This window comes from Oncorhynchus clarkii, chromosome 6 (genome assembly GCF_045791955.1).
Source record: "Oncorhynchus clarkii lewisi isolate Uvic-CL-2024 chromosome 6, UVic_Ocla_1.0, whole genome shotgun sequence".
Taxonomy (NCBI): domain Eukaryota; kingdom Metazoa; phylum Chordata; class Actinopteri; order Salmoniformes; family Salmonidae; genus Oncorhynchus; species Oncorhynchus clarkii.
The window spans coordinates 73,810,165-73,828,618 of NC_092152.1; the positions used below are offsets into that span (position 1 = coordinate 73,810,165).

Sequence of the window (18,454 nt, forward strand, 5' to 3'; positions counted from 1 at the left end):
CACGTCCATGTGCACACCGCCAGGTACATGTCCATGTGCACACCGCCAGGTACATGTCCATGTGCACACCGCCAGGTACATGTCCATGTGCACACCGCCAGGTACATGTCCATTTAATCTCCCAAGGTGGAAGCCTTGCCGTGAGGAAGGAAAGCTTGACAGGAAAAACTGAACAGAATAGGGAACTTGCTACTAAGGAAAAGTTCATGGCATTTTGAGCAAAGTTGACTTGAGATGATTTCCCATAAATGATTTCCCATTCTTAATTGAAATCATTATGTCCAGTGTGATCTGGACAGGACAACACCACTGGACACATCTGGAGAAGAAAGAACTTTGCCCTTCATCGTTAGTAGCACACTCAGTGATGTTGCCCATAACTCAGAGAGTTCCACACCTTTGGGGACCAGGGGTGTAGTGCTGCCGGAGCATGAAGGAGTGACGCTCTCTCAATTTTTTCAATTTGAGAATACACGCAGCTGGTGTAACTATTTCTGGAAAATTAATTCTGATAAATTTGAAATAAATTATATTTAATTACCACTAAAATTCTATGAAAAACGATAGAATGACAAACCAAATAAATATGTATAGCAGCCTAGAGGTAGGAAAATGGTGGTTTGTTCCCTTTCTTCTCTCTGGTGGTGAGAATGATGAAGAACTATAAGCTGTGTGTGTGCACTGTGGAAGCCCGTCGGAGGATGGACCACAATGGCCAATGAAAACGTTGAAAAACAACATTTCCCTGTGTGTGTCTGCCTTGATGTTCATAAAACTCCACGGACCCCCTCTGCGCAGTGGAACCCAGAACGAAATGTGACAACTTGGTTAGAGCAACATCGGTCTGCCAAGGACACCCAAACCAGTGGCCACCGCAAAGCCTGAGAGTCTGACCTTCCATGGAAGTTGCTGTAGCCCTGCTTGGGATACTTAGCCTACATTGGCTATTAGTTGAGACGCAGGGCTCGTTCTAGCTTGGTATGTTACAACACCACTGGACACATCTGGAGAAGAAAGAACATTGCCCTTCATCGTTAGTAGCACACTCAGTGATGTTGCCCATAACTCAGAGAGTTCCACACCTTTGGGGACCGGGGGTGTAGTGCTGCCGGAGCATGAAGGAGTGACGCTCCCTCAATTTTTTCAGGATGGGCAATTGGAACTGTGAATTGGGCCAAGTTTGAGGTAATAATGCATTTAGGTTATAGTTTATTGTGATGCATGAATACATCACACTAAAAGCTTGATTTTATGGTGGTTTAAAAAATTCGACATAGTAATGATTTATGTTCACTACTAGGTCAATTGATATGAATATGTTCAATCTATGCAAATAAATTACATTAATTGATAGTTCACCTCTCTGTTTTCTTTTATTCTGTAATAGCGTATATTGTATTGTGTTCAAGCAAATCAAATCAACGTTTATAATAGAGCCTGTAAGCTACACAATACAATGAAATGCCTACTCGCAATAAAGCTCTCCTCGCAAGCAGTGCAATGATGTTAAGCTAAATATTTGTTTTTACATTAGGCTATAACCAAATAGCTACACCACGTAGTATTGTTCCTGAACTGGCCAAATGGAGGAGCTATCCTTCAGCACCACAAGTTGGTTTAACTACAAGTTGGTTTAACTACTTTAAGATCATTGTGTGCTCCTGGTGTTTTCCTTTCAACACTACAAAGAGCACTCCAATTGCTTAAAATGAAATCTCATCAAGATCCGTTGCCTACACCGAATAGTCATTACTTATTACAAATATAACACTATCACTTCACACAACAAGTAAAAAACAATCCACATGCGCCAACTCAAGTGCGCGCCACTAGGCAGGATATACCCTTTGATTGAAACAAAATGCAAGGCTAATAGTTTGTTAACACAATCTACTCTAATTGGCTCATAAAACAGTAGGCTAATAGTTTGTTACCACAATCTACTCTAATTGGCTCATAAAACAGTAGGCTAATAGTTTGTTACCACAATCTCCTCTAATTGGCTCATAAAACAGTAGGCTAATAGTTTGTTAACACAATCTACTCTAATTGGCTCATAAAACAGTAGGCTAATAGTTTGTTAACACAATCTACTCTAATTGGCTCATAAAACAGTAGGCTAATAGTTTGTTAACACAATCTACTCTAATTGTCTCATAAAACAGTAGGCTAATAGTTTGTTAACACAATCTACTCTAATTGGCTCATAAAACAGTAGGCTAATAGTTTGTTAACACAATCTACTCTAATTGGCTCATAAAACAGTAGGCTAATAGTTTGTTACCACAATCTACTCTAATTGTCTCATAAAACAGTAGGCTAATAGTTTGTTACCACAATCTACTCTAATTGGCTCATAAAACAGTAGGCTAATAGTTTGTTACCACAATCTACTCTAATTGGCTCATAAAACAGTAGGCTAATAGTTTGTTACCACTATCTACTATAATTGGCTCATAAAACAGTAGGCTAATAGTTTGTTACCACAATCTACTCTAATTGGCTCATAAAACAGTAGGCTAATAGTTTGTTACCACAATCTACTCTAATTGTCTCATAAAACAGTAGGCTAATAGTTTGTTACCACAATCTACTCTAATTGGCTCATAAAACAGTAGGCTAATAGTTTGTTACCACAATCTACTCTAATTGGCTCATAAAACAGTAGGCTAATAGTTTGTTACCACTATCTACTATAATTGGCTCATAAAACAGTAGGCTAATAGTTTGTTACCACAATCTACTATAATTGGCTCATAAAACAGTAGGCTAATAGTTTGTTACCACAATCTACTCTAATTGTCTCATAAAACAGTCGGCTAATAGTTTGTTACCACAATCTACTCCAATTGGCTCATAAAACAGTAGGCTAATAGTTTGTTACCACAATCTCCTCTAATTGGCTCATAAAACAGTAGGCTAATAGTTTGTTAACACAATCTACTCTAATTGGCTCATAAAACAGTAGGCTAATAGTTTGTTACCACAATCTACTCTAATTGGCTCATAAAACAGTAGGCTAATAGTTTGTTACCACAATCTACTCTAATTGTCTCATAAAACAGTAGGCTAATAGTTTGTTACCACAATCTACTCTAATTGGCTCATAAAACAGTAGGCTAATTCAAGAAGTTCTAATACCATATTCCCATGAAACTGATTGAGATCAAACAAATGATTGGCATGGAGATGCAGTTCGGACGTTTCAGCTGTAAAATGTGAAGAATAATCATTCACGATGGACAGAGATGATGGCCTATTTGAAATGAGGTAGCCTATGCCTAACTGTGTTTGAGGGTATTAAAAATATAACATTTTATTTTGCACAATATGGTTAGGCAAAGGCAGATGTTGCAATTGGAGAATGCATTTTATGCATATTCTATAATGATAGGCCATTAAATTGGCTACATCTGTGGGTACAAACTTTGATTGAGTAAATAATGTCATTTACATGATTTTTTTGCGCTCCCTCACCTAAAAGAATAGCAGTACACCACTGTTGGGGACATATGAAATACACTATTATGCTACATAAGCAAGAATGGAAGTAATAAGAAATAGTAACATTCAATTTGTTTGTGTACTTGAAATCATTATGTTGATGTACAGCTGCCTGCAATGTTTGTCCAAAACCTTGATGTTTGAGAAATGGCATGAAACTGGAAATGAGGCAGAAACGCTGTCTGAAAATCTCTCACAATATTTAAGTGATTATGCTGTGTTCTGTTGTTGTTCAGGCAGGCCAGGGACAGTGTGTTTGTTCTCTCTACTCATGGTCTATTGTTGGAAGGGTAATGGCAGCACTCTAAACACTTCCCATATTCATGATAGGGAGCTAAAATACTCATACTTCACTAATGAGAGTGAATTTGTGATTAAGCTAATGCATCATGAACATGTATCATTAATGTGAGCTATGTTCACGTATCAACTGACACAAGAGTTACCAATGGCCCTAAAACATTTAGCTGCCTATGTGTTTTGTGTATTCATAAGCGTATTTGTCAAAAGAGCAACTGTATCTGCTCCATTTAGCTCTAAGCCATACATTGTAGCTCAGACTGCCCTCCAGAGCGGCTGCAGCGAGAGTTGAGAGTTGGGGTGACTGACACCACCACCAACACAGTAAAGTTGACCAAACCCTTTCTGAGTCAACCATGTAGCATTACTATACCGTCATTATTATTCTGAGCAGGTGATCAGACTTGAGCCCCGACCGCCATGTCTGGCCAGCGAGCCAAGATCGTGTGCCAAGTGTCTGGTGCTGCCCGACTCCCCACTGGCTGGTTAATGAAGGGCTTCGCGGATGGGGGGGGGGGGGGGGGGGGGGGGGGGGGGGCGAGCTGGGGGGGGGGGGGGGGGGCGAGCTGGGGGCGGGGCCGCTCTGCTCTGGAAGCCTCAATGCTGGTCTGTCCCGGGCCAGCTGTTGATTCACAGCTCCTTCGCCACCACAACAAACAGAGGCCACACAGGGGCTTGCAGCGAGGCAGAGCACAGAGCAGAGCAACGCAGTGTGACAGCACAGACCTCAAAGCCCCGGCGATCAATTTCTCCACTGTCGCCACGGAAACAGAGCTGTGTGTGTGTGTGTGTGCATGTGTCTCTCTCTCTCTCTCTCTGCCCAGCGTACTTTGAGGGGCTTCTGTCTGCTACATTCTGCAGCTCTCACCTGCTCCTCTGTGAAAAATGAACAGCCGTCTCAACGTCACTCTGAGCCAGCCAGCGCACTGGAGGAAAACAAAATCAAACCACTGTTCTGTTCTCAGACCCGCAGCCATTTGTCCATCAGCACATTCAATAGGTGAATAGATTCTCCCTTCTTTTCCTGTGGGAGGAGAGAGTTTACCCCTTCAAAAACAATGATTTCAAGTCTCAGGGAGGGAATATATTGCAAAAAAGTTACAGCTCAGAGCACTCATGGAGAAAAAAATGCATCTTGAAGAAAACACAGAGAGAAACGGCAGAGAGAGAAGTCTTTCAGAGAATGCCCGCTGCATTGGCCGTATGGCTGGGCGTTTTCACCAAGCAGCAAGACCACTGAATCACTGAAGGGTATCTACTCCGCTCCCTGGGACAGAACAGAAGGTTCCATTCAGTCCTACTCAGCGCTGTGTAAACGTTAGCTCTGCCAAAACAGAAATGTGTATTTTCCTGCAAAAGCCACTCTTATCTGCCACAGAGGGAGTCGTTGTTGGCATTATAGAATACATGTTAGTTGTTAAGGTTGCAACCATCCACTAGATGAGATGACAACAAAGCTCAGTGAAGCTAGGCTGAAGTCGTGTTCAACGCCCCCTTTTAACTACAGCATAACGATTAATAGACAAAATGTACAAGCTCCACAACTACAATGGAATTGTAAACAATGGAATTACTTAGCACTACAAAATAGCTGCTTTGTAGTAACATGAGTAACAACAATTAATAACACCTGACTTGTTACACATACGAACATCCCTCAGTTATGTCAATATGTAATGTAGTTAGGCTGTTATTACTATGTTCTTACACTTGCTGTGCAAGGTATGGAGATGATGATCAAGACTGTGATTTTATAATGAAGAGGATCCCCAGTAGCTCTCGGGACAACATTCCCCCAACCCACCTCACAAAACACCCAAGGACTTGAGGCAAAGGGCTACCTCAGGCGTCACCAGCCAGTTCTGACTGATCCGTGGCAGGGCTGCTGTGACCAGGCCACAACACTGTTTGACCAATCAGTGGTCAGCTGGCTCCATGGACAAAATGGGCCTAATCACTCAGTTAATGCGCCAGTTAGCCTTATGCCGCCTCAGCCTCCCACGATACCAAACACACCAAATATTATGACAACACAAAATGTAATGTGAAGGTAATATTCTTAAACTTGAAAAATGTATCTTAGTTTTTGCACTACTCTCAGTAAAACCCATGCTTCAAATCAACTCAAATTATCCCCAGTGTAAACACATTATCACAGGGAAAAATTGTATTAGGTAAATCAACTAGAACAGGTGATGATATGTTTTTGTCTAACAATAAAATGAGAGGCGTTATGATTGAAAATGTTTCCAAATCTCAATGGCCTGACCTGCGTTGTGCCAATGAACATGTGCTCAGCTATAATGAGGTTAGTGACCCAGCTGAAGATGAAGTAACCCAGTGAAGCCCATCAATTGACTTATCTTCCACACGTGTATGGGACCACAGGGCACCAGAGTTCAAGTTCATAACCATGAGGGTTATTATCAGACCACCAAACACATGGAACGTGGAGGATGTTGTCTGGCCCTTTTACATTTTTACCTGACTAATTCATTTGACTTTGTGTAAGAATAGCCTAATTCTTATTGAGACATGTTTAGGAAGCTGTCATAAGTTTACAAGTTGTCTAAAAAAAGATATGCCAAGATTAATCAAAATATTGTTTCATTTCATTTTTTTTTTCTCTACTTTAAAGCTTTATTCTCACTTCATTGCACTCTCATAGTGTTCCTTATAATCAAGTGTTCATAGGAGGAGTTACACTTACCAAAGTATTCTTTTTTCATGTGCATTTCTAACTCCTTCTCCAGCTCCAAGGTGAGTGCTTCCAGACTCCTTTCTGCTTGGCTTGGGCCACTTTCCCGGCATGGGGTCACCTGGTAAGGTAGTTTAAACCTCTGCCCTGAGGCTGGAGTTTTCATATGGAGCCCATAAGAAGATGATGGTGATCCAGCGGTCACCTCTGTGTTTATCCCTGCCTGGGTTGACTGTTGTGGTGCATGCTGTGGCAGGGCCTCTGGCATCCCAGAGAGCGCTTGGAGATGGATACGACTATGAACACCGTTGGTATCGCCACAATCTTGTGTTAGTATGTCCTCCTGCAAACCAGTCCCCAGCATTGAGGACCTGGGTGAAGGCAGTTGGAGATCTGGGTAGGTGCTCATAGATCCCCTGGAGCTCCGGGAACTTCTGGAACTGTGACTGGAGATACTGGACCGGGGACTAACGACGCAGTTAGCTATTGTCCCGGGTCTTGCACACCCTTCCTGGCTGCAGATGCTTGACCGGGGACTGGCCACCGGCATGCCATGCAAAACTGCACCCTCCAGATCATGGTTCCCCACAGGCATGTAACGCGAATCTGAATAGCTAGAGCGTGGACTGGTGGTACAAGAATACTGGCTCGCTGTGCTGGACCTGGGGCTGATGTGCCTTTGGTCGTAGCCCATACTGATGCCGCTGGTGCGGTTACTGCTGGGCTTACTGCAGCAGTCATAGTTGTTCAGACTGGTCCTTGGGCTGGAATGTTTACTTGTGTCGCTGGCTGTACTTGCATAGCTAGACCGGGGGCTGTGGGCACTGCTCCCTTCGCAGTGTACCAGACTGGACCTGGGACTCGTATACTTGTCTTGTCCGGGTACCACCAGACTCGTGCGCGGGCTACTGATGCTCGACCTCGGGCTTGCATGTTTGCTTTGCTCCTGGGAGGAGAGGGAGGATACGAAACTGGACCGCGGGCTGGTTGCATTGTATCTGCCGTCGTGGTTGGTGGTAATACAAATACTGTTGCATCTGTTGCCAGGTGAGGGTACTGGCTTGTTCAAAACCACTCCATCGTAGGCGCTACCAGTGCTGTACCTATGCCCCTGCACCTCCAATGAGTACCTCCTGTGCCGCTCGGACGCGCCGCTATAACACGGCAAAGCAATTTCGGATTTGGTGCAATAGCTGTCTTCATTAGGATAAACTGTGTCTCTTTGAGGGGTGCAATAATCCACAGGAACGGCTCTGTTGCCATTCACGGGGCGCACGGGAGCCGCAGTGTACACTTTATTCCCAGCCATGTAATTCTCAACGCTGTGTATCTGTTGGTGAGGCGCAGAGCTGCCATTCATTGTCTTACTTTTCTGTTCGGGTATCGTTGGAGACGAAAAATCCAAATCGGGGTTGATAACCATGTCTCTCCTTGAACTGTATATTCCATCCTTGTATGCTTCATATAAGGAAAGGTCCTCCATTAATTTACTCGCCCGGAGTCCCAAATCTTCCTCATAGTGATCCATGGTTTGCTCCGGAGGCGACGAACAAGTTCAGAGAAAACGCGCACTAGTCCACAAACCGACTACGGAGTGAGAGATAGCAGTAATTGCATTTCACTTGGAAATCATAACAAAACGCAGGCTCAATCCAGGCATCCTCGCCTGTTTGCTGAACGGCCAGTGTGCTTGGAAATCTCGGAGCAGTGCATGATCTTTTTCTTCGAAAATATAAACCCTTACAACAAAGTTTCAACGTTACGTTTGTCAACTTCAGTTTTTGTTAAGTTGAAAGGTCTTTACAGTCAATGGCGCGCTGCGCGGAGGAATTTTCCCTTGTCAGTTTTTCTCCAGTTTTCCAAAAGAGTCTCAAATGTAAATTTGAGGTTGAGAAAATATTGCAATACACCACTAACAGCCACATCTTACATATTAAAAGACACAGAGTGCGCCAAAACACGTTTTAAACACAATTTAGCGCAAGGGACTCGTTTGTGGAGAAGGAATGCGAGGAAGTGGACGGGGTGCACTCTGCCTCTCTGGAATGTGGTTAATGCTGGAGCGAAACAATGATTGCGACCAACTCAGCAAGGGGGTGCCTGAGTTTGAAAAAGAGTAGTCCCTAGAGAGTACGGCTGTATTCATCTCCGCCTTAAAAAAACTGCACAGTCTCACCTGGCCCAATTTCATTTGCCCTTTTCGGTTTCGGGACAGAAACAGCTTCACTGAATTTAGAATGGATTGTTTCTAGAGGATGCTGAACACAATGTATTACAGTTTAGATGCCGAATGCAGGGAAGGCTTCTCTTCTGTCTGTCTGTTGATAGGGCTTTTGCCACCAAGATCATGCAGCTCTCACTTGTCGCATGACTCGCATCTAGGATTTTAATTCTTGACAGAAAACTATTGCATTGTCTCAAAAACATTGATGTTTTATAACATACAAAAAAGTTTATATAATATGTGATGATTAAGCTAAGACTTGTCCCAAATGTATAATGAAGTTAGCTTATTACTTTGTGCAACTCATTAGCAACACAAATCACAGGCTGGTCAGTCATGTAATTGTATTCTATAATATGAGAACATTATCCAACTTTTAAAAAAAATATCCCTTATAGAAAATGTTATTATAAATACCACCAAATTATTGATCCCCATTAGGATTTGGTCACAAAACAACCAGAAAGGTTAGGAATTCAGCAGCACGTCTGATAAAAGATATCACACATCATGAAACATTTCAAAGTTACACAGTATAAAATAAACATAAAATCTTATCTGTTAAACATTACAATATATTGTTTGTCATATTTCTTATTACCATCTTCAATTGAGATGTAAAAACAAAACCAATGTAAATGTCGGGTCCCACTTTAAATGAAGTACAACTTATAAAGGGTTTTATATAGCATACATAAAGGCTTCATAAGCACTACATAAATGCGTCACAAATAATCTATAAGCGTATGTCATCAGGGCGGTTAGAGAGTTGAGCCAGTAACTGAAAGGTTTCTTGGAGCAGACAAGGTAAAAATCGTTCTGCCCCTGAACAAAACAGTTAACCCATTGTTCCTTGATAGGCAGTCATTGTCAATAATAATTTGTTCTTAACTGACCTGCCTAGTTAAATAAAGCTTAAATAAAAAAAATACTGATTAAATGGTGTATAAACATAATTCACCCTACAGTGGGAATTATGTCACCCTTTATGACATATGCTTATAGACAATTTTTGAAGCATTTATGTAGTGCTTATGAAGTCTTTACGTATGCTTTAAAAAGCCTTTATAAGTTGTACTTAATTTAAAGTGGGACCAAATTTTGTTTGTACCAACAGACATCTGCACCAAGAGATGTCTCTTATACATAATCAAGTTTAGAGAATCCTTATGTAAATACTGCATTTGACTAGTGGACTATGGTCAGGTACTTCCATGGACAGGCACAAATTAAAACAAACATTCCATTCTGGCTTTAAACCCTGCCAAAAACAAAATGCATTGTGTCCAATAATTGTCAATATAAGACAAAAGTTAGCTATACTATATCTAACTAGGTACATCTATTGTTGGAATTTACACAAAACACATTCATGGACATTTATTAAGGGAATGTGGTCTTTATTTTGAACAGGTCTAATTCTGGTTAATAATATTATTTTATTACAAACTGTACATTGTAATTAATAAAATGAGAACCAAACAATCCATCACCTCTAGTATAGAACAAGTTTCAACATTTAAAATGTGCCATTGAGATTTATCACTTTATTACTGCCTGCTGATTAACTGCCAACCACTGGGAGGTATGAGAGGGCCAGAGCTACTAATAGAAGAACATCTAGCATCAGTCGCTGGAGAGTGAACCCCTAGGTTTACTCTTGAACCACTGCACAACCTCCTCCAGGTTATACTCCTAGGGCTCATAACCCAGCTTGGCCTTGGGCTTCATCATGCGTCACAACGGTCTTATACACCTCTGTGCGTGTGAGCAGAGGCTGGAAGTTATAGATTGGGCCGAAGAGATGGTGAATCATCTCAGTGAGGAATGCAACAAAGTAAATGAGAGAGAGGGCTAGACGTCATTTCGGGAAAGAGTAACTCAAATCCCCTACCAGAGGTCTGAAGAACTCAAAGTTGCTGACAGGTCTTCCATCTGAGATGAAGTATGCCTGTCCAGCAGAGCGGTGCTGGTGCTCTGACATCAGAGCCTCTGCAGCCAGTTCGTGTAGAGACACCATGATGTCTACATAGACAAACTCTACTAAACTTCTTGGATCTCCATATACAAAACGGAATATCCCCTTCTCTATGTACCCAACGATCCTGGGCAGGTGCCTCTGCTCGCCAGGCCCGTATATACCGGCTGGATGCAGAGCACAGGCCCTCAACACACCTGTCCCGTCCTTCAGCTCTGTACCACTGGCTTTCATCACGGCCATCTCAGCTACAGACTTGGTTCTGGAGTAGTGGTTTGGGTGGAGATGGAGAGGTAGGTAGGGGAGGCTTTCGCCTGGAGACTCCAGCCTCTACACAGGCCCTGAGGACATGCTCTGTGCCCTGGACATTCACCTCTTCAATCAGCTTCCTGTTCAGCTGGTCCCTGAAAGAGAGGAGCTGTGAAAAACACAGTCCATGCCAGTGACCGCCATTCTCCACCTGAGCATATTCACGAATCTCTCCCTTTAGGAACACAATGCCCTCTGGAACCTCTAGGCTGGGTGGGCTCATATCAAACAGAATGACTTCAGCTTCCTTTTTATGTAGTGAGCAGGAAAGGCTGTAAGAAATGAATAATAGAGTGGTCCTGTTTTTTAAATTTTTATTTCACCTTTATTTAACCAGGTACGCTAGTTGAGAACAAGTTCTCATTTACAACTGCGACCTGGCCAAGATAAAGCAAAGCAGTGTGACACAAACAACAACACAGAGATACACATGGAATAAACAAGCATACAGTCAATAACACAATAGAAAAAAAGAAAGTCTATATACAGTGTGTGCAAATGGCATGAGGAGGTAAGGCAATAAATAGGCCACAGTAGCAAAGTAATTACAATTTAGCAAATTAACACTGGAGTGAGATGTGCAGATGAAGATGTGCAAGTAGAAATACTGGTGTGCAAATGCTAATCTGGAATATTGGATATAGGAAAGCCTTACACATGTAGTGAGGGATATTCTAGGAATGTTCAGTTCAACACTAAAAAATGAAATAGGAAAGTCATTAGCCTACTTATGAACAGTGCTTGATTTGCACTGAAATAGGTGCAGGTACTCATTTTGGGTGCCAATACTGTTTATATTTAGGTGCAGGAGCTCCACAATACTTTTTTAGCAAATATTCTATAAGAGGAACAGGAGCTTAAGCAGTAGAACATTTGAGGTGCCGGTACTCAGCTCCGGTGAGCTCCTGTCCAAGTTAAGCACTGCTTATGATGCTACCATTAGTAAGTCACAACAATTTGTTGTAAGCAGGGATTCAATTGATGGGGTGATAAGGTTCTGCCACTTTGGTATGTAACACAGAATAAATAGCCTACAGTGAATAACAGCATTAGAATAACTGGTATGATAACTCCCCCTACTGGGGGTTAGGACTACCGTTACCGAATTATTTGTACATTCACTTGGTAATGTACAAGTTCTCTTCTGTATTGATAAGATGAAGACTATGTACAGGCAACAAATAATGTAAAATATTTATATTTTGATGGGCTTACCGGAAACCAAAGTATCCACTGCCACCGGTCATCAAAAACGTGCATATTCGCGCCTTCACCATTTTACTGAAAAGAAAACTTGAAGTTCAATATGCTTGAAATAACACCACACAGTACCATCAGCGAGAGCATTAATTAAAGTATTGAATTTGTAAAAGAGACACGTGCCGAAATATATAATAACCAACAACCTGCAACCTCATCACGTCTACTGTAGCCATACTTGTAAGATTGTGGCCTATTACTTAATAATGCTACGTTGACGTTTGGCTACATTTGGGTCATGAACGCAACATCTGATGCAAACTAGTTTAGCTACATAAGAGTACGACAATGACAGTTGTGTAAACCTGTACTGTATCAATCAGGTCGCTGCCATATTCTACTAGTATACAGGCTGTTATCCAGGCTATTGAACAGCAAACACTTTAATTTAAATTGAAAATAGGATTTTACCTTGACGTTTTAACTTAACAACCTTATCGTTTGTCCAGCATCAATGCTTGAATGAATTAATCGGTGTGATAGGCTGTTACTATTTTACATACAAATTCCTTGGGCGGAGCTAGTGAAATTCTTGAAGGGAACTGCAAGCTCATGACTTGTCAGTGGATGGGCTACGCGAACTTCCTACTTTACACTTTTGACGTAATAGGTAACTCCTCCTCTTTATTGACAGGGTCGAGAATGTGTTTTAAATTTTTTATTTGACCTTTATTTAACTAGGCAAGTCAGTTAAGAACAAATTCTTATTCACAATGAAAATTGGATGCAGTCTATCACAGTGCCATCTGCTCTGCCACCAAAGCCCCATATACTACCCACCACTGCGACCTGTATGCTCTCGTTGGCTGGCCCTCGCTTTATATTCGTCGCCAAACCCAATGGCTCCGGGTCATCTTTAAGTCTTTACTTGGTAAAGCCCGCCTTATCTCAGCTCCCTGGTCACCATAGCAGCACCCACCCATAGCACGCATCCAGCAGGTAAATTTCACTGGTCACTCCCAAAGCCAACTCCTACTTTGGCCACCTTTCCTTCCAGTTCTCTGCTGCCAATGACTTGAACGAATTGCAAAAATCACTGAAGCTGGAGACTCATATCTCTCTTACTAACTTTAAGCATCAGCTGTCAGAGCAGCTTACAGATCATTGCACCTGTACATAGCCCATCTGTAATATAGCCCACCCAAATACCACATCCCCATATTGTTATATTTATTTTTTGCTCCTTTGCACCCCAGTATCTCTACTTGCACATTCATCTTCTGCACATCTATCACTAATTGCTCAATTGTAATTATTTCGCTACTATGGCCTATTTATTGCCTTATCTCCCTAATCTTACCTAATTTTCACACACTGTATGTAGACTTTTCTAATGTGTTATTGACTGTATGTTTGTTTATTCCATGTGTAACTCTGTGTTGTTGTTTGTGTCGCACTGCTTTGCTTTATCTTGGCCATGTTGCAGTTGTAAATGAGAACTTGTTCTCAACTGGCCTACCTGGTTAAATAAAGGTGAAATAAACATTTTATTATTTCTGAAATGTACAACACTTCCCATACACATCACAAGGCTACAGTGTTTTACAAGTGAGGTCCCTTATGCAAGGCTCACTCGTGAACTTTAGTTTTGCTTTCCAGTACATGAGCAAAGTCTAGGGTGCTTTGTTTTTTTGTCATGCAAGAGCCATTCTTATCTCTTTTAATGCTCAACTGCTTTGCCCGACTTGCCCCAAAGAACTCTGAACAGCAAGCAATACTTTGAGAAGCTACTTTTTCACTGCCTTTGAAAGTAAGTAATCATCAAATGGAAATGAAATATAGCTGCCCGTGCCTCCATGTAGTATCCTTGTGTATCACAAGTTTTTGTCTATTCTTTAATATTGTATCTTTCAATTCAAGGATAATGCCTATATGGTGGTGTTTCAATTGCAAAGAGGATCTTACTCTATGTGAAAAACAAATTGTGAATGAGACATTAGCGGATGTCAGTTTCTGTATATGTAGTCGTAAATCCTGCAAAAGCAGATCCTCATGCAGTGTCTTTGTTTTGTTAACTCTTAGGACAAAATGAATCTGGAAGAGTACTTCAAGAGGATCGGGTTCTACGGCCAATTTTCTAAACCAGACCTTGAAACACTGAACCAAGTCCACAAACACCATGTGATGTCAATACCATTTGAAAACCTCAGCATTCACTGTGGTGAGAAGATCACTATGGACCATGAGTTGATTTTCAATAAGATTGTGAGGAGCAATCGGGGGGGTTGGTGTTGTGAGAATAACCTCCTCTTTGCTTGGGTACTAAAAGAGATGGGTTATAATCCAGTAACACTGGGTTCAAGAGTCTACAACAACACCATAAACCAGTTCGGGCCAACAGACTCTCACCTCATCAACAAGGTGGTCATTGATGGGACTGCTTACATTGCAGACGTGAGCTTTGGGGTATCCTCCCAAATATGGCACCCTCTTGAGCTCGTCTCCGGGAAGGACCAGCCACAATCCCCTGGTGTCTTCCGTCTCATACAAGATGGAGACCTGTGGACCTTGGAGAAGACTGGTCGAAAGCCTCTGGTTCTCAATGAGGCCTTTACCAACTCGCCTCTGGTAGACAAGAGCCCAACCAAGAAGATCTACGGCTTCACCCTGGTTCCCCGTGGGTTTGATCATTTCCTAGAGACTTCCCACTGCCTTCAGACAGATCCAAAGTCTCTATTCACCAACAAGTCCATCTGCTCACTGCAGACGGCTACAGGATTCAGAGCTCTAATTGGCTGGACCTTCAGTGAGGTCACCTACAACAACCAGGATGGTTTTGATGTTTTGGATATGAAAGACATATCTGATGATGATGTGGATAAAGTGCTGAAGGAAATGTTTAATGTGTTGTTGGCAAACAAGTTGGTTCCCATAAACAACAAAGCTGGCTACACTATTTAAGAACTTGATTGCCTGTAACATGTAATATTTAATGTGATATAATTGTAATGTAGCCTTGGCAAATCTAGGTGCTGCTACATTGACCAAAGATTCCTCACAACGAGATCAGTGAGATATACAAAATACATTTCGTATTTTCTCTCAATATTAAAAATGTATTTCACCAGAGCTGATTGTGCGGTCTTTGAACACTCAATAAACATTATTTTAAACAAATATATATTCAATGGTTATTTGGTCTCTGCGACCTACTTTTAGATCATATCTGAAGAGTGGATGAGTAGGTGCTAGGGGTTGCGCCGTAACAGTTACTTGTTTAAACCAATCACCGTACATTTTCCGAAATCGTCCAATCCACGTTAAGGTTTTCGCCTGTTCCCAATTGCCCAGGAGAACTAGCTAGCACGTCCACCAGCCGGAGAGAAGAGCAATGAATTCCTTGGAACAGGCCGAAGGTAGTCAACATGGCAAGCAAATTCAATTTTTTTTCTCACAAATCATGATGCATAAGTGAAGTTTCACTTTGAAGTAAAACACACGGTGACAAACGTTCCTTTGCAATTCACTTGAGTCGCTTGTTAGCTTGATTAGCCAGCCGCGGTGACCTAGCTAGCTAGCTAGGCTAACATTTTCTCTTAAAGGACATTAATGGGTAAATTCGTCAAAATACCAAACTCAAGCTAATTACATTGTTTGCTGATTTCCCTACTCGGGGGTTCGACATTAATTTGTACAAAAAAATCCACACAAAGGCTTGTTAGCTACACTAATTAGCCGGCTGGCTAGCTATGCTGTAAATAGTTAGCATACTGGTAGTTGTTAGCCCCAGAAGACCACCGCTGCACGCTCACCAGAACTGTTAACCAATGCAAACGTATACACACACTTTAGACTATTTGATTGATTCTATTCATAACCTGGATATCTCAGAAGGTCGTTAACTATAGGCTTGTTTTGCCAGTCCAAACTAAACATAATTCAGTCGTTTATTTACTTTTAGATTACTCCCATCGGTTCCAAACCAATCAAGCACAGCACAAAAAAAAGCATATTGTATGTTCTTTCTGTGTGGTTTTGATCAAGAACATCAAAAACTGCTTGTTTTTGCAGACCTGAAAGCTTTTGAGAGAAGATTGACAGAATACGTCTCCTGTTTGCAACCTGCAACCGGGAGGTGGCGAAGTAAGTATTTGTAGTTCCAACTCTGTCTAACCATAATCAATGACTACATTGCTACTGTCAAACCATAATCATTAACATTTCAAGAGTAAATGGCCTCCCAGCCTGAGTATTTTGAATTTTGATTGTAAAGGATTCAGGCCTACATTATTCTGCCACTTGTTTTCAGGGGATATACATCAATATCTCACATTTGTTTCAGTGATTCTAATAGTGGTCTCAGTTTGTACGGCGACTGGAGCCTGGAACTGGTTGATAGACCCTGACACACAGAAGGTCAGTGTGTTTGTGATGTCAGCTTGATTGTGTATGTGACAAAGTAGGATACCTTTCACACAGATCAGTGTGTCTGTGACTTTAGTTTGGTTGCGTGTGTTTCCCTGTCTAATCTCTCTGTACCTCTGGCTGTCTTTCTCAGGTGTCTTTCTTCTCATCGTTGTGGAACCATCCGTTCTTCACCATCAGCTGCATCACTTTGATCGCTCTGTTCTTTGCTGGAATACACAAACGAGTCGTTGCACCATCAATGTATCCTTCCTCTTGTTTAAAGTTCCACACTTAATTTACTCAGTGGGACTATGAAGAAGGCCACCAGGTCCAAAGCTGTCATTTACAATCCAAACAGTGTCACTACTTCCTTAAAGGAGAATTTTCAGTATAGTGATGCAGGTCTTTAGATATTGTACACATGCAATTGTGTCATTCCAAACTTGAGCCGCCGCAACGTTATATTCCATTTTGTGTAACTCGAGATGTTTCTTCTACCAGTAATGCTGCGCGGGCTATGTCTGTGTACTCTCTCGGCCTGCACAGCTGCGTGGGGGAAACAGCGCTACTTGACTAAAATGGATTGTAACGTTCCGGATAAAGTTTGAAATTACACAATTTCATGTGTACAACATCTAAAGACCTACATCATTGTACTGAAAATAATCCATTAAGGAAGTAGTGATACTGTTTGGATGGTAAATGACAGCTATGTACCTGGTGGCCATAATAATCCTATACATCGCTATACTGAGAGTGTGTTTGTTTCCAAAAGGATGTTTTAAAAAATATATTTTGTTCATGTCTGCCCTGATACTGCACAACAAGCAATGAGAAATCGCTATTGTGGTTTGTTTTTCTCAAAAACAAGCCAAATCACAAGAAAAGTGTCTGGACCCTTCTATAACATCCCATTTACATTTTTAAAAAAAATAGAGGTTTACTTCAGTAATAGGACAATTCTCCTTTAACTCACTCTCTTCAAGTATTGCAGCTCGCTGTCGGACAGTTTTAGCTGAATACAACATGTCCTGCGATGATGTAAGTTGCATAAGTCATCTTCTTTGAGGTTAACTTAATTCATAATCAATTCAATCCAGCTGTCACATTTTTGGCCATCCCTTACATAATTTAAAAGTATGATTTTGAATTATTGCCTGTACATCTATGCATTGTATTGACTTTGATGTTTTTGTCCCTTTTACAGACGGGGAAACTAATTCTCAAACCACGGCCACACATCCAATAACCACAAACTCTTGGGGGGGGTGGGAAATAAAATGTTCTTAATGACTATGTTGGTTGCCACTAAACGACAGACTGACACAAGGACCAGAATCCTGTTTGGAGGATCTGAAACAACGTAAGAAGGAAGGAGATTGGGGAAATACTGAGGGGTGTTTATGTTGATGTGCTCCATTATGTATTAATGAAGGATTGTGAGGGGAGAGGACATCAACTGCCTTTTTAACAGCATCTCAGTCAGTGTTACGGTCGCCCTTAAAGCTGCTTCTGGACTCGCACACCCTTTGACATAACTCATTCGCCATGAGTTCAGATGTTCATTTCTAATGATGACATGCATTTTGTTTTAGAGATCTTTCTATTTTTAAACTAATTGTTATATACCTAATAAATACTTGTATGAAGATGTTTCCTGTGATTTACTGTAGTATATGGTTGCAACCTGTAGACAGCTATGCTTTTGCTCCAGATTGTGAATGTCTATACAACTTGTTTGAAAGTAAATCTCAATGTGTGATTTGGTCTTTACAGTTTTTATTGTGTTCATACGTTTAAGCATTGTTAACACTATTCACTGAAAATTCGTTTG

At 41.4% G+C, this 18,454-nt stretch overlaps 3 protein-coding genes and 1 pseudogene across 4 annotated transcripts in view; 2 read left to right on the top strand and 2 right to left on the bottom strand.

Annotated features, from left to right (window-relative positions):
- The window catches only part of LOC139411597 (Wilms tumor protein 1-interacting protein homolog), a 31,876-nt gene extending 23,558 nt beyond the window's left edge, over positions 1-8,318 (bottom strand). Inside the window, exon 1 of the mRNA XM_071158159.1 lies at positions 6,515-8,318. Coding sequence (XP_071014260.1) covers positions 6,515-8,030 — 1,516 coding nt within the window. The 5' untranslated portion in view covers positions 8,031-8,318. The remainder of the gene's footprint in view (positions 1-6,514) is intronic.
- A 1,972-nt stretch (positions 8,319-10,290) lies between these two features.
- Positions 10,291-12,290, bottom strand: LOC139412231 (short-chain dehydrogenase/reductase family 42E member 1-like; annotated as a pseudogene).
- A 1,584-nt stretch (positions 12,291-13,874) lies between these two features.
- On the top strand, positions 13,875-15,390 carry LOC139412232 (arylamine N-acetyltransferase, pineal gland isozyme NAT-10-like). Its single transcript, XM_071159059.1, has 2 exons — positions 13,875-14,023; positions 14,296-15,390. Exon 2 carries the CDS (start codon positions 14,302-14,304, stop codon positions 15,172-15,174), a length of 873 nt encoding a protein of 290 aa, XP_071015160.1. The 5' UTR covers positions 13,875-14,023; positions 14,296-14,301; the 3' UTR covers positions 15,175-15,390.
- A 148-nt stretch (positions 15,391-15,538) lies between these two features.
- Positions 15,539-18,269, top strand: LOC139412233 (nuclear envelope phosphatase-regulatory subunit 1). Of its 2 annotated transcripts, none has more exons than XM_071159061.1 (6): positions 15,539-15,629; positions 16,285-16,356; positions 16,556-16,629; positions 16,772-16,881; positions 17,607-17,661; positions 17,828-18,107. In XM_071159061.1, the coding sequence occupies exons 1-6, from the start codon at positions 15,605-15,607 to the stop codon at positions 17,867-17,869; spliced, it is 378 nt and encodes a 125-aa protein (XP_071015162.1). In that variant the 5' UTR covers positions 15,539-15,604; the 3' UTR covers positions 17,870-18,107. The 2 variants fall into 2 exon arrangements, with proteins under 2 accessions (XP_071015162.1, XP_071015161.1); XM_071159060.1 differs by having other exon boundaries at positions 15,549-15,641; positions 17,828-18,269.
- The last annotated feature ends 185 nt before the right edge of the window (positions 18,270-18,454 follow it).